This window comes from Notechis scutatus, chromosome 2, assembly GCF_049901735.1.
Source record: "Notechis scutatus isolate UNSWTSFEM ecotype Mainland chromosome 2, rNotScu1.2, whole genome shotgun sequence".
NCBI lineage: Eukaryota > Metazoa > Chordata > Lepidosauria > Squamata > Elapidae > Notechis > Notechis scutatus.
Genome location: NC_142010.1, coordinates 245908177 through 245924059, shown reverse-complemented (window position 1 = coordinate 245924059; position 15883 = coordinate 245908177). Strand labels below are relative to the sequence as shown.

The 15883-nt window shown below is 40.9% G+C and overlaps 1 protein-coding gene across 1 annotated transcript in view; it reads right to left on the bottom strand.

The window, feature by feature from the left end:
* Nucleotides 1–15608, bottom strand: part of LOC113411399 (complement component C6-like) — a 58940-nt gene extending 43332 nt beyond the window's left edge. Inside the window, exons 1-7 of the mRNA XM_026666446.2 lie at nucleotides 15476–15608; nucleotides 10205–10379; nucleotides 9585–9741; nucleotides 6654–6798; nucleotides 4925–5066; nucleotides 4122–4260; nucleotides 1941–2141 (exon numbers count right to left, since the gene is read on the bottom strand). Of these exons, the coding sequence (XP_026522231.2) occupies nucleotides 1941–2141; nucleotides 4122–4260; nucleotides 4925–5066; nucleotides 6654–6798; nucleotides 9585–9741; nucleotides 10205–10379; nucleotides 15476–15515 (999 nt within the window). The 5' untranslated portion in view covers nucleotides 15516–15608. The remainder of the gene's footprint in view (nucleotides 1–1940; nucleotides 2142–4121; nucleotides 4261–4924; nucleotides 5067–6653; nucleotides 6799–9584; nucleotides 9742–10204; nucleotides 10380–15475) is intronic.
* Between the last annotated feature and the right edge of the window lie 275 nt (nucleotides 15609–15883).

The following is a 15883-nucleotide window of genomic DNA, read 5'->3' as shown; positions in this document are numbered from 1 at the left end:
GCTAAGTGAATCTGGCTTCCCCCTTGACTTTGCTTGTCAAAAGGTCACACAAGGTGATCATATAACTCCAGGACACTGCAACCGTCATAAATATGAATCAGTTGCCAAGCATCCGTATTTTAATCATATGACCATGGGGGGATGCTGCAACTGCCATAACTGTGAAGCCAGATTCACTTAACAACCATGTTACTAACTTAATAACAACTGTGGTAGGTCATAAAATGGGGAAATATTCCTTTAAAAATTGTCTTGCTTAGCCAAAGAAATTTTGGGCTCAGTTGTGGTCGTGAGTTGAGGACTACCTGTGTACTGGTGCCTCATTTGAAAGTTGTAAGTCAGGGACTATCTGTATCTTGCTTCACCAAAGACACTACTCCTCATTTGGATAAGTTCTTCTTGGATAAGCTTTTTACTGTACTTTTCAAACAAATACATGGGGCAGTCACTTCTGGCCACACATCTACCTACTCATATCCCGATTGCAGGGTAGTGGTGCAGTGGTGGGGTTCAAATTATTTTACTACTGGTTCTGTGGGTGTGGCAGGGGAAGGATACTGTAAAATCTCCAGTCAGAGGTGGTATTTGCCAGTTCTCTGAACTACTCAAAATTTCTGCTACTAGTTCTCCAGAACTGGTCAAAACCTGCTGAATACCGCCTCTGATGTCTACCTACCTCTGACCCCACTCTCAAGTCAGGAAATAGAATGGCCCACAATGTATGTAATCTACATCTGGAGCACTGGTGGGATTCAAAAAAATTTACTACCGGTTCTGTGGGCGTGACATGGTGGGCGTGGCAGGGGAAGGATCCTGTAAAATCTCCAGTCAGAGGTGGTATTTGCCGGTTCTCCAAACTACTCAAAATTTCTGCTACCAGAACTAGTCAGAACCTGCTTAATACCACCTCTGCAGTGGTGCTTTCAAAAAGCATGCAACTTTAAATTTTACGAGTGCTATATTTTCCCACTAAAATGTCTGTCAGGGGCATCCCACTGGCGCCCCGCGAGATGGATGTGTCACGCACAGGCCATGCCCACCTCGGCTCCATGAAGGCAAAAACGTCGTGATATGTCACGTGACATCAACACGACTCAGCAAATTTGACACCCGTGATATAAGATGATCAGATGATCTAGTGCAGTGGCGCCCAACCTTTTTTGAACCAGGGACCGGTTTCACAATTATTTATTCTTCCACAGACCGGTACCTGAGTAACGCGAGACTCCACCGCCATCGGGATGGCTCTTCATTCAAAGCCGCCGCCCCCTCTTCGACGAAACTAAGGCGCGAGCACCCAAACGCCACTTTCCAACTGAAAACCCGGAAGCACTTTCCAACCAAAAACCCGGAAGCAACCAAAAACCCGGAAGCAACCGAAAACCCGGAAGCAACCGAAAACCCGGAAGCAACCGAAAACCCGGAAGCGCCATCGAAACAAGATGGCGGTGCCCAAGCTTTGTGGCCCAGTAAAAAATGATCCACGGACCGGTCCTGGTCCGGAGACCGGTGGTTGGGGACCCCTGATCTAGTGGGCATTGGTAATCACTATATACAAAAGGAGATCTGTCTTATTTGGCTACAATTCTAAAGATGTCCTGCATTTGAGAAGCCAGATGTCACCCACAGAAAATATTCTCATTTTGAAATATTTTAAATTCATTTTTAAAACAGAAATCAATAGCCTGGATAAGAAAAATAATGGTTCTCTTCCCCCACGTTGCCAAGCGAACTGAATAGCCTTTTCATGCAATTTAAAAACAATCGACTTTGACATTTCGGGCATGCAATAACATTTGCTACTCACGCCCAACGCAGCAGGAAATTCAATACAGAAATGTTCTCTGTGTGAACAGGCTAATGAACAACTGACTTTTCCTGGTCTCTCACTTATCAGCTTCTGCAAATGGAGTTGAAAGCTAGAATGCAAACAGCCATACCTTTTTCTTTGAAGCTTGTATTGCTTCCTTGAAGGAGGAAGAGGATGTGACATGAACTTTGGTCTTCTTGGAGAACAGGAATGGGATCCCAGATCGCCTTTTGCCAGAGCCAGAGAAAGAACTACTGTGAGAAGTATGGCTTTCAAAGGGGATTAAGTCATTGTAATATTCCGAAACCACATCATCTTCTTCATTCACTACCTACAGAGAGATATAGTTACAGAAAGCTGGTTTGACAAAGGACTGAATCTTACTTCTTTAAAGGGCAATACTAGTCCCCATAGCTGGAATTTCTAATTCATACAACTATGTGTGTTTTTTTAAGTGTCTTTTGTGGAGAAATTTAGCTTTGGTCTTAAGGAAGAGGTGAGAAATGTGGAATGTTAGAACACAGAATTACAGAGTTGGAAGGGACCTTGGAGGTCACTTAGTCCAACCCTCTGCTCAAGCAGGAAACCCCAAACCATTTCAGACAAATGGCTGTTCATTTTCTTCTTGAAAGCCTCCATTGATGGGGCACCCTCAGCATCTGAAGGCAAGCCATTCAGATGTGGAAAGTTGCTCAACTCTGAAAAAGTATGAAGTGTGGGGAGACACAGAACAGTTCCACCTTGACCTTGTTGTCCTTGAGAAGAGCAGTGATGGTTTCTGACAGACCATAACAATAAATTAGCAGTAAATATAAATGTCAGTTTCTTGATCTGGCCTACTTCAAAGAGCTGACCCTTTTCATTACCTGCTTGCCTGCACACCACTCAAACTGAGGCCGAACCTGGCATGATTATAATCTCCTTTCTCTAGTTCCATTTTTTCTCCCTCCTTGTGGACAACCCATTCCGTTTTTTACTTTTCATTCTGTTTCCCAGAGGCTGTCAGTACAAGGGCAAAACTCTCTTGCTGAATGTCCCTCACCCAGGATTTTTGAAAGTAGGCTGAGCCACACAAAATAAGATGGAGAGCTTCCATCCTAAGGTTTGCAAGTTGCCTGTAGCTGTTTTGATAGAATAGAATAGAATAGAATAGAATGGAATAGAATGGAATGAATGGAATGGAATGGAATAGAATGGGATAGAATAGAATAGAATAGAATAGAATAGAATAGAATAGAATAGAATAGATAGAATAGAATAGAATAGAATAGAATAGAATAGAATAGAATAGAATAGAATAGAATAGAATAGAATTCTTTATTGGCCAAGTGTGATTGGACACACAACGGATTTGTCTTGGTGCATATGCTCTCAGTGTACATAAAAGAAAAGATACATTCGTCAAGAGTCAAGAATCATAAGGTACAACACTTAATGATAGTCATGGGGTACACTAAGCAATCAAATCATACTAGGAAACAGTCAATATAAATCGTAAGGATACAAATGACAAAGTTACAGTCATACAGTCACAAGTGGGAGGGGATGGGTGATAAGGAGTGATGAGAAGGTTAATAGTAATAATAATGCAGACTTTGTAAATAGTTGGACAGTGTTGAGGGAATTATTTATTTAACAGAGTGATGGCATTCAGGAAAAAACTGTCCTTGTGTCTGGTTGTTCTGGTGTGCAGTGCTCTATAGCGTCATTTTGAGGGTAGGAGTTGAAACAGTTTATGTCCAGGATGTGAGAGGGCCTGTAATTATTTTCACAGCCCTCTTTTTGACTGGTGCAGTATATAGGTCCTCAATGGAAGGCAGGTTAGTAGTAATTGTTTTTTCTGCAATCCTAATTATTCTCTGAAGAAGACCCCCACAGAAGAGCAAGAGAGAGAATATTTTGACTCCTTAGGCAAGAATTTGCTGTTCTTGTAACAGATAAAAGATATCTGAAAATGCCATTTGAATTTGCTTGGTGTATGTGCTCAATGCAAATTAAAAACAAGCAGAGTTTCTATTGCAATATCATAGCCATTGTTTTAACTCTTTTGACCAGGTCCTGCAGACGCTCCTAGCATTCATATTGTAAAGCATGTGTGTGTGTGTGTGTGTGTGTGTGTGTGTGTGTGTGTGTTTTCTTATGTTTTTGCGGGTATTTATATGCACGGTATTCAGCTTTGTTTGGGTATTTTGTTTTTGTACTTTGTTCGAAGACGAACCCAATACACAAGCCTGATGATGGCAGATGAGATTCTGCCAAAACATAAAGCCCATGCTTACAGCCAATATGCTTAATATCTTTTGGTAGGTACCTGGAAGAAAACAGACTCTAAGTTTGCAGGAAGACGATATGTTTTCCTCAAATCACCAGTCTTCACAAGTCTGCAAGTCCCTCCATTGAAAGAATTATGGAGAACTTCACCTCGATGCGTTCCTGCCAGAATATGATATCTAAGGGAAAACAATAGAAGTTTTGCATTCTGTCATGGAAAGCATCCTGGATCAGTTCCTTAATTATTCATAGCAGGGGAGGGATTTCTGTTCAAGATGGTATTTCACTGAAGAATAAATAAAGCCACACCCTTATGTGGTAACATAGCAAACAGACCGAAAGCTGATTCATTAAATTCATTAATAACTTACAGGAATCCTGGTGACCTCCAAATATTTGGCTTACAACTCCTAACATACCTAACTATACTTGCCCCACTGTCCAAGGCTGATGGGAGCTGTAGTCCAAAATACTGGAAAGGCATCAAGTTTGATAAAACTAGACTAGATCCTCCTTTTTTCCATGTTCTTATCTATCTTAAGTTCTTTTCTAAATGTCTGTCTGGAATCTTTCTTCTTTCCTTCTCGGATAACTGGTTCTAAATGAAATTGAGCATCAATGTATAACTATAGAACAAATGGTAATGTTTGCAGCCATGTACGGATATTAAGAAAGCCCAGATGGTTTGCAAAGTCAGGAAAGCATGGAGCAGTATAATGAATGGTCTTTATTTAAACTTGTGTTAGTTGTGTTTCCTTTTCTTTTTCATAGTTTATGCCTTTAATTCCTTTGAATTATTGCTTCTTATTCCTCTTTCCCTTGAGCACTTTAAACATGGCTTACCCAAGGCCCATTAGGCTAACACCAGGAATGCTCTCATGTTTTCTAGCACACACGGGTCGCACACGTGGGCAGTTCCTTTCGTCTGAATTATCCTCACAATCATTTTCTTCATTGCACTTTAACTTCTGGCTAATGCAGCGACCTTTTGCCAACAAAAGAAGAAGAAAAAGCGTTAGAAGCCATTTTTTAAAAGAAAAGCAGACAAACAACTCTATAAGGAATGAATGCTTCCATGAAGGCCACATTATTATACAGGAAAGAAATATTCTGCATATGTAGCCTTTTTGTTATTATTGGTTAAATCTGGAGAGCCAGTAAAATTTGGGATAACTCCACAACTATCACTGAAAATATATAGAATGTGTGTGGTGAGGGGAACCATAAAAGCATATCATACTTCAAAGGAGGGGACCAAAAATTTGACAAGAGTGTCAAAGAATAAGAGCTTCTATTGGCCCTCAGCTATGGCCAACAGAAGTTCCTTCTCTATTGAAAGCCTCTCTGTATATGGAGGACTTCCTGCCTGTTCCAGACTCCAGCCTGAGGTAGCTGTGCCCAAGGACTCTGGCTTAGCAGCAGATGTAGAGATACAGTGCCTTCCATGCCACCAAAGACAACACATGATGTTAATGTACTAAGCAACATTTTTAAATTGCAAAGACTGTTTCTGATATTATTATTTTATATTATTATTATTGTTGTTGTTGTTGTTGTTGTTGTTGTTGTTGTTGTTGTTGTTATCATTATTATTATCATTATTATTAATCGCACAGTCAAGCAGATGTTCAGACTGGATTTGGCATTTTTGTCTACCTATTGAGTCCTTACCAAGGACCTGGGATAGGCAAATCTGGATATTTGATGGTGTTACAGATATCGCCACAGGATGGAAGCTGTTCCAAGTAAAGCTGCCTTCTGCAATTTGTCAATGCCTATGATGTTCAAGTGGTGCACCAGTTGTTTTGGGACTGCACCCAAGACACAATTATTATTATTATTACCCTTGCCTGCCTTTGCCACAGTTCTATTTCTATGTCTATTGTATTTTGTTCTATTGTATTTTGTTATCTTCCCCAGTTTAATTATTATTATTGTTATTATTATTATTTGTTCCTATTTACACTTAGTCTATAAGATACTTCTGGCTGGATCTGATACTTTTAAAATACTACAATATATGTGCTGAACCCAATAACGAGACTTTTTGTAATTGATGAGTTGAGATTCTCTCCATTTCCACGGAATTGTGCCTTAAATACTTTTCCAGATTTTTTGATATATACCAACCAATAGGCACATTATTTCTTTCATTTTCACCATTCACTCCAGCTATATTTGAAGATCTTTATATTTATCTATTTTTTTCTACTTCTTTCCATTGAACCTTCTGTCTCCAGCAACTGCTATTTGTTATAATTCTTAGTAGCATCCAATGAATCAATATGGTCACTATTTCCAAATAGTCTGAATAGCCACATGCCAAATGTTCAACAGTCTTCTCCAGTTCTTTGCACAACCAACATTTACTTTCTTGCTGGGTTTTCTGTTTTAATTTTCATTACATTTGTTCTTCACAATTGTTGAACTGCTAAAATAAGGTCTTTCATTTTTTTGAATGTCTTTTTTTAAAAAAGACACTTCTATTGCCTTTTTTTAAAGCATATTATTTGTAATATTATTTGTATTTTCAATGCATCAAAATCATAAAAGGAAGAGACTACTAAGTTACCGTTTTCACAATGGAATTTGTTGCCACAGTTTGTTTCCTCCATGTTGCAAAGTTTTGTGGGAAAACACGGTCGTGACTCCACCAAAGGTTCATTGCATGGTTCACCTTTAAACTGAGCTAGTTGGGTAAAGGATCTGGTACGAAACTGAAAAACAGAAGGATAATAAATAAGTGAGGCAGAGATTGTTTTCTCCAAGTAGTTTTACAGAAGGGAATGAAGCACCATACCCATCTTGGCTGACCTCAAAATAAATAAATAAATTGATCAGAAAGGTCAGCAGTTTGGCGGTTCAAATCCCTAGTGCTGCGTAATGGAGTGAGCTCCTGTTGCTTGCCCCAGCTTCTGCCAACCTAGCAGTTCGAAACCTAGAAGTTCTAAAGTATTTAAAAATGCAAGTAGAAAAATAGGGACCACTTTGGTGGGAAGGTGTTCCGTGTACCTTTGGCATTTAGTCATGCCGGCCACATGATCACGGAGACATCTTTGGATAGCGCTGGCTCTTCGGCTTTGTAACGGAGATGAGCACCGCTCCCTAGAGTTGGAAATGACTAACATGTATATGCGAGAGGAACCTTTACCTTTAACAGGATTAGACTTGTTTAGTACTTGGATAAAAGATCATGGTGCACCTAATTTTACCTGGTTAAGGAGCTTATACAACTGCCCTGACCATCCCATCTCTTCTGGAGACCAAAATGTTAGTCCAGACAATGGTGATTTGGAAAGGCAAATAAACTTCTGAGATGGCTACTTCTGAAACAGACATTGGGTCTATTTCCCTCTTCCTTCCCAAACCCATCTGCAAAATCTGAGTATTTCATGGGAAAATAGATTACTTGCTGTTCTGGATTGGGTTATGGGGACAACCAATGTTATTTTGGGGATGAGATTAAAATAGTTCCTTGTGCCCAGTCCACATCTGGATTTGTAACTGCAACCACTTAATTCCAAAGACAATGGGTACTTGCAAGACTGGACTGGTTCAAGAAAATGCAAAAATGGCCCTACTAGCAACATCTGTTCATCTATTGGATCTACCACTGTTAGCTTTGGAGAGTCTGGTGGTTATGCTTAACATTTGTACTATGTTCTTATCTTATCTATGAAATTAGCAGTCACCTTCAAGTGTATATTGTTACCTGAATGTAAATAAAGAGTAATGGGGACAATACTCCTTTGAGATTTCTTTAAAGTCTCTTTTGAGACTTCTTTCAATACTGCTCCCTGTCTGAGCTCCTTCCCTTCAGAGTTTTGGGAGCTCTTGGGAGATGGACCTGAAAAACATTCCTGACATTGTGGTCTTGAAATGAGTTGGCCATTTGCTTGCCAAATGGCCTATAGGAGGGGTGTCAAACTGGATTTCTTCAAGGGCCAGATAAGCATTGTAGTTTCCTCTGTGGGCCGGCAGAGGGTGTTGGGTGTCAGGGAGATGGGATGGACACCTCCTGCAGCACCCTGCCAGCCCAAACAGGGTGTGGGGGCTGCATGGGGCCCCCTCTGCCCCATTTTCAGCCTGAATGGTCTCCTGCAATACTTTACTGGCCAAAACGGGGATGGGGGCACACACAGCCTTCCTGTGCCTAATTTTCACCCTCCATAGTGTTCATCAGACTTCTGCTGGCCAAAAACAGGCCATGTGTAAGCCTTCTGAGGTCCCCGTGCACCCTGTTTTCAGATTCTCTGGCCTCTAGCAGCACTCTGCTGGCCAAAAGTGGCCCCCTTAGAGGCCTCCCATTTTGGCCGGCAGAGTGTTGCAGGAGGCTATGGAGGCCATAAGCTGGCTGCGGGGAGGCTGCATGTGGCCTGTTTTGGCCAGCAGAGGCACCGAGGGCCGGTCTTTTGATATTTTCAGGCCGGCCCCATGGGCTGGATTTAAGCACCCCCGCAGGCCAGATCCAGCATGCAGGCCTTGAGTTTGACACCCCTGGCCTATAGATTCAAAGACCAACTCTTGGTCAACAAAGGCTGAAACTATCTTTTTTGAAGTTGAATATAATGACAGAATCTTGCAAATCCGATTGCGCTCTATTTCCTTCTTCTCCTCCTTTTTATATTCCATTGAATTAGGGAGGCCTCTTCCTGAGTGCTTTCAAATGTTACCTCACTCTTCTGAACTTAAAAAAAAAATACTAAGCTCCTGTTCCCTGAGCAATGATTCCTGAATATCTCTCTCAAGATCAATTTCCTTATATATATCCATCTATATCTTTTATTATTATTATTACCTTTATTGTCAGAGTACAACTGTGTACAACTGTGAGATTGGCTGAGCCTCCCTTTGTGCACCCCCCGCCCAACACAACTCACAGTGAGAACAGAAGTCCCTAACCCAGTCCCAATCTTATTACACTATGTGACCTGGTTGCACAACATGAGGGCCCTGCAAGTCTATCATACTATGTTGACATGAAGTTATTTTCCGAGTCTGACAGCCCACGGGTAGAAACTGTTCTTCAGCCTGTTAGTGCAGCTGGCTATGCTTCTATATCTCCTACCCGATGGTAGGAGAGTGAAGAAGTGCTGACCGGGGTATGAGTTGTCCCTGGGAATTTTCCTCACTCTTCTAAGGCAGTGAGCCCTAGCGATGTCATCTAGGGGTATCAAGGAACAGCCCACGATGTTTTGTGCTGTGCTCACCATCTTCTGTAATGTCTTTCTATCTGCGGCTGTCACCGTAATGCAATATATGAGGATGCTTTCTATTGTGGACTGGTAAAAGGAGGTCATCAGTCATTGTTCCACTTTATTCTTTTGCAAGATCCTAAGGAAATGGAGTCTCTGTTGGGTCTTTCTGTCCACCTGGGTTGTGTTGATTTTCCAGGTAAGATCTTCGCTGCGGTAGACTCCCAGAAATTTAAAGGATGAAACTCTCTCCACACAGCCCCCCTCGATGTAAAGTGGGGCGGGTTTCCAGCTTAGACTCTACTTACTTGTTTTTTAACACATGGATCACATTCTGACCAAGGACCAAAGTCTCCAAGCCGGCAGTTGATTGGACACGTCTGCTGGTTACAGGCTCTGGATTCCTGGGTGGTGCAAATTTGTGCACAGAAGTTTTTTTGGTAATAATCATCCACTTGGATTTGCCTAGAATTTAAAAAAAAAAAAAGCTTTATTGTGACCAGAAGGATCTGTTAAGCCAAGGAAATTAAGATCCATGGAAACTACATGCTGAAAAGGACAAAGTACAGCTACAGTTTAGGGTGCAGTTAGATGATCCAGAACTTCAAGACACTGGAAAGCATGCCATCTTTAACATTTACTATATGCACATAGTAAAGTGCTTCAGTTAGATAAGATTCTGGCTATAGATGTGGAACAATAAATAACTGAGCTTTGAAGAATCGCCACCTATGTTTTGGGTTTGGGGACCTGACAACAGGCTTCTCCTTGCATGTGTTGTATTGCAATACCCATCATTCCCAACTGAGATAAGTAGCTTTGATCCAACTTTTGAAGGCAATCAAGTAGGGAAGAGTCAGAGGCCTTCTACATCCTTTTAAGATGATTGAATGATAATAATGTATCAGTGCTGATACTTCCCACTTACCTATATCTATTTTGAGTCCCATAATTGCAGGTCCTTGAACAACTAGACCAGGCAGTCCAGGGATAATGGTCGCAGTAGCACTCCTCGCTATTCTCAATTGCAGCCAGCAGCAAGATAAGGAGCAGCCAATTATATGCTTTGTTCATGGCTACCATCCTAAAGAAGTCAATGAAGCCTGTAAGTGCAGGCAAACAAAGTGGAGTTAGAACAGTTTGATATCTGTTTTAATACTGTGGCAGCTGAAGAACTAATGTGCTGCAACATGCATTCCAAGGAGCAGTCCAAAACTGCATCCAGCTGTGATAACTGTGGAGAGAAATCATAGTAAAACTGCTGACTCATTGAGCACAAGCATCAGGACAATCCCAAGGCACTAAAAGCATTTTTAGCCGCAAAGGAGTTATCAAGCAACTCTAATTTCTGAAAGGGAACCATCAGAGGGGGACTTTAGTATTCCAGGTTCTTGGTTTAAATTCAACCAGTCAACCTGTACCCCATTTCAGAAATATTACATAAACAGAGAAACACAATGATCACAGATGGGCAAAAACAAAGTGGGAATGGGAATGACTTCCAAATTCCTGCTAGCTTTCCCATTGAGTTTCCTTGTGGGAAGCTAAATGGAAGCATTAGAAATTTTCCTCCCTCCTTCCCAATTCCTGCATGCTTCCCCATTTATTTTGTTTGTTGGAAGTTTTCAGGGAGCAAGTCAATGGGGGAGCCAGCAGGAGACTGCAAGTACAAGGCGATCAGGCAGGTAAGTGGTTGCTACTGGGTGGGTGGGTAGAGCCAGGGGATGCATGTCAGGAATGTTATATGGCAAGAGTCTTCAACAGGGGTAGGATTCAATTTTTTTAACAACCGGTTCTGTGGGCGTGGCTTAGGTGGTGGGTATGGCTTGGTGGTCATGTGACTGGGTGGATGTGGCTTGGTGGTCATGTGACTGGCTGGACGTGGCAACTCAATATCACTCACATCAAGGCAAGCATCTCCTCACCTGGTCTCTCAAGACTATGGGGATGCTGCAACAGTCGTAAGTGTGAAAAATGGTCATAAGTCACTTTTTTCAGTGCCATTGATGGTCACTCCACACAAGCAAAGTACCAGCAAAGGAGGGGGAAAAAACAGAGAAGTTCCTGAGACAGGAAGTCTAGTCCTGCCAAGAATGTAATAAGGGTTAACGGAGAGGCAGTTTCTGTAAGCAACACCAGAATGTTTCCTTCCTGCCTTCCTTACAGGATTAGGCCAGTAATTTCTTCTAACAACCAGTTCTCCAAACTGCTTAGAATGTTAACAACCAGTTCTAGCGAATAGGTGCAAACTGGTAGAATCCCACCTCTGGGCTTCAAACTTGGCAAGTTTAAGACTTGTGGACTTCAACTCCCAGAATTCCTGAGCTAACATGACTGGAGGAGGAATTCTGGGAGTTGATGTCCACAAGTCTTAAAGCTGTCAAGTTTGAAAAGCCCTGTTATATGGGGTGCAAGAGATTGCTATGTGGATTGGGGAGGGTGTATGTGTGTATGTTAGGAATGCCATATGTGTTGGGGAGACCATGCAGGCGGTGGCAAAGCTCAGGAAGGTGCACAAAGAGTGTTGTATGGTTAGGATAGAATATGCAGGGGGAACATGTGTGTATAAAAGATGCTTCATTGGTCAAACAGGCTGCTTTCTTATCCTGGCTTCTTTTAGCAGTCCTTCAGAAGCCAGACACAGACAGTTCCTAGGCATTCAGAGTGTTAGACTTGCTTCTGCAAATCCCAACAAGTGGCAGGAAAAAGCAATTAATCATAGATGAGACTTAGCTGAGCAAGGCAAGTTTCCAAATTGAGCAGTCCAAAGTCAAGCCAAAGATTTAAGATGCCAGGTTAAGGGAGAGATGAAGTTGTTGTTAGTCAACAAGCCAGGGTTGTAAATAACCAGATTCCAAGCATCACAGGGGAGAAGCCAGATTCCACAGTTGCTTCTAGCAAGAGGCCAGTTGTTCCTATGGGAACTTAAACACACTCTCTGCTGAGGGTTCACAGCTGTGGTCAAACCTTGCTAGTGAGTTCAGCATCTTGCTGCTTGATCATGAGTCACACAGTTCAGCAAGGTGCAGAGATCCCAGGAGGAATTGCTGGGGAGGGGGGCAAGTGAGTACCCAGAACAGAGTCAGACCCTGAGAGCATGATAAGCCTATGGGATGGGGGTGAGGTAACAGCATGGGTTAAGAAGAATGCATGAGGGTTGCATGGGAGTATGGGAGATGCAGAAGAGCAGGTTGGATTGAGAAGAGTGCCTGTGGGTGAATGGGGGCACACAAGAGATGTCACACTGGTCAGGGAAGGCATGCAGGAATGTAGCAGAGGCCAGAAGGATACACAGGAATTCCTTCCTCTCTATTTTTCCCTCCCATTCTTCCTTTATTCCTTTATTCCTTCTTTCTCTCTTCCCTTCTCTTTCCAGTAGGCAGGTAAATGAGTGCTGCTAAGTGAGTGGGGGAAGAAGTGAGGGATTGTGAGGCTGGCTGGGAAACTTCACAGAATATTGAAGATGAAGATCACATGAATACAACAGTACATAGCAATACAGCAGCAGCCAGTAGCACTGAAGCAGCCACATTGTTCCCAAATTTTATTCCCTCGGGAGCCATGGGTCCTTGATTTTGGACACATGCTGTAAATTAACCTATTTGAAATACCTTGGTTAAAAATTCTTGCCATATGATACACCATATTTTATGCAGTTAAATGACATGACAATGAGAGTTTTAGTAGAATATATATTTAGCAATAGCAATAGCACTTAGACTTATATACTGCTTTACAGTGCTTTAATGCCCTCTCTAAGCGGTTTACAGAGTCAGCCTCCTGCCCCCAACAATTTGGGTCCTCACTTTACCCACCTCGGAAGGATGGAAGGCTGAGTCAACCTTGAGCCTAGTGAGATTTGAACTGCCAAATTGCAGGGAGGCAGCAGGCAGCAGAAATTGTCGTACTGCACTCTAACCACTGTGCCACCATGACTCATTTGTCCTTTTGACACATTAACGTTGCCTTCTTTTTTTGACATACCCAAATTTGCAAGCAAATTTGTCCAGTATAAAGCATGTTTGCAAGTTATATTTATTAATATAACCATGCTTGTGTGCATTTTATATTACTAAGTGCAATCTCCTGCTTCTTTTTTTACGGGAGAATGCCATTACCACAGTTGAAGCAGTACAATCTTTGAAAAATGATGTTTCTTTTGCACAAATTGGATCTGAAGAGCTGAACAAATAGCTGCTCAATAGATACTTAAGGCTCTTCCTGTTCCACATCTTCTTAGCCATTGAGAGGGTGAATATTGGAAACACTTTCATCGACTGGGATAGATGGAAAAGTAAATGCAGATGGCAGGAGGGACAATGGGTCCTAAGCCACAAGGCAGAATGATTGACAGGCCTATAGTTCAGATCCATAGCTTTAATATAATAATTTATTATGTAAACAAATTGATACCACCTAGTTTGTTTTTCCTGTTTAGTAATTAGGATACCTGGACAGACAGGATCCTGACAAAAACTTCTCCCATTATCTATTTATATATCAGAGAAGACTAGAAGGGGTGGAAGAAGGAAGTGGGGGCATGAAGGAAGAGATTTGTGACTGACAGGTCTCAGTTACAATCTCACGGATGAACTTTACTGGAATGCATTAATCAAATAATTTTCGACTGTGTGATGTGGAAGAGATATATTGCTGGAATTTTCCAGCTTCCATTTGCTTTGTTAGGAGCAAAAAGAACATTGATGAAGCTTGTGGAAGCTGAGGACAAGGTGAAGAATGAAGTATTTGTTTCAGTAGAAAGTTCAGCGGATCAAGGTTTTCTGCTTCTGCTAACATGTGTTTTGCTTCCACCAGGAAACCACTGTTTAGTGTGGTTTTGTGACTTGTACCGATCGTGAAGACAACAATAATAACAAAAATAACACAAAGTACAAACCATTTTTCCCTTGACATAAATTCATAGGACAGGATTCTTGCCTGGGGATATATCTGCAACTTATACTATTTTCATATAAAATGCAGAAAGAAAAGAAAAACAAGTGTAAGAAAGCAATGTGCTTCTATCATTTCAGAATTTCCAGACAGGCCCAGCATGTGAATTTTCTTAAAAATGTTTCAGCTATAGGTCAGCTTCTGTAAAATATGTTTTTATTTTTAATTCTCTTCCCCAAAATATTAGGGAATATGAACCTCCTATTGAAAAGTTACAACCCTTTTGTTTGTGACAAATCCACCTAATCTATATTTATTTATTCTAAACATGAAACAGAGATTAAATGTCAGATAATTTATTTAACAAAATGAAACAAAGATTCATTTAAGAATAATTATTTGCAGACTTGGAAAAATATAATGATAGATATCCTAAAATGGAAAAAAATTAAATTGTCTGGGCTAGGAAGAACTGTAAAAGTAATAATTCACGTTTTCCAAAGCTTAATTTCTTATTTCAAATTATTCCAATAATTATTGAACAGAAGATACTAAATGAGTAGCAAACACAAATAACCAACTTTAGATGACCTTTAAGAGAAAGCCAAGAATCAAGATTAAGATTTTATAAGACTTGAAAGTACATGATAGACAGGCTGTTGTTGTTATTGGCTGCTGGCAATTCAACAGGTTATTGTTTCATTTATTGTTCATTGGATTACACAATAGATGGTGTCACTTTATGGATAGATTGCTTGCATAAATACTTTTGGTTTGATACCAACAGGGAAAAAAATCCCCTAAAACTGGTAAGACTTCATTCCTTTTTAAGAAAGGAATACATCCATTACAAAGTAGAAAGCATTATTATTATGTATTGCTTTCCAGTATCTTCAATGCGGAGAAAAATCAGGTTTGAAATCATAATAGCTAAACAATTTCCAGAGGTCAAATGTGCCATACTTCTAAGTATGTGCATGTCTGTTTGCGGGATGTACATGAGAGAGAGCGAGAGCGAGAAAGAGAGGGGGGAGGAAGGGAGGAAGGGAGGGAGGGAGGGGGAAAGAGAGAGATAGGGGGACGGGGATGCAGAGGGAAAGGGAGGGGGAGTTATAGTACTAGTTACATGAGAATTACAACTCTTCTCAATTCTTTCTCAGCTTTCAAATTAGTATGTCACATCCGACAAAGTCTAATCTTTCTTATCAACCACATTCTTGGTGATAGCTCTTTTAGAAGAAACTTAATAAATGCCACAGGTATCTTTAATCATTATAACTGTATAGATGAATGTATTAAAACTTACCTTTTCTATTTGGATAGAAGCACAGTCTGAATATAATCATTCACCACAGGCAGCTACTTGAAAAAGATTCAGTACCAGCTAAGAGCAGTGTTGACCTCAAACTATGAGAGTGAACGCAAAGGTTTTGTTTACAATCAATTAAACTGTAACTAAGCATGTAATCTGGCAGTAGAAGCATGTCCAACTGAAATCGATCTTCAGGACTTTGGAAGGAAGTGCTTCATTTTGAAGCAGTCTCATTGCCCATTTTTTTTAAAAAAATAATAGTTACCTACAAAGCTTCTTATGGTTGCTACAGTGGAACCATAGAATCATCACGTTGCCTCCTATTTTAACTACCAACCATTTAAGCATAGAGACCCTTAGGATAAAATAATTTTAATGTTATAACTTCCCTAGAACAGGAAA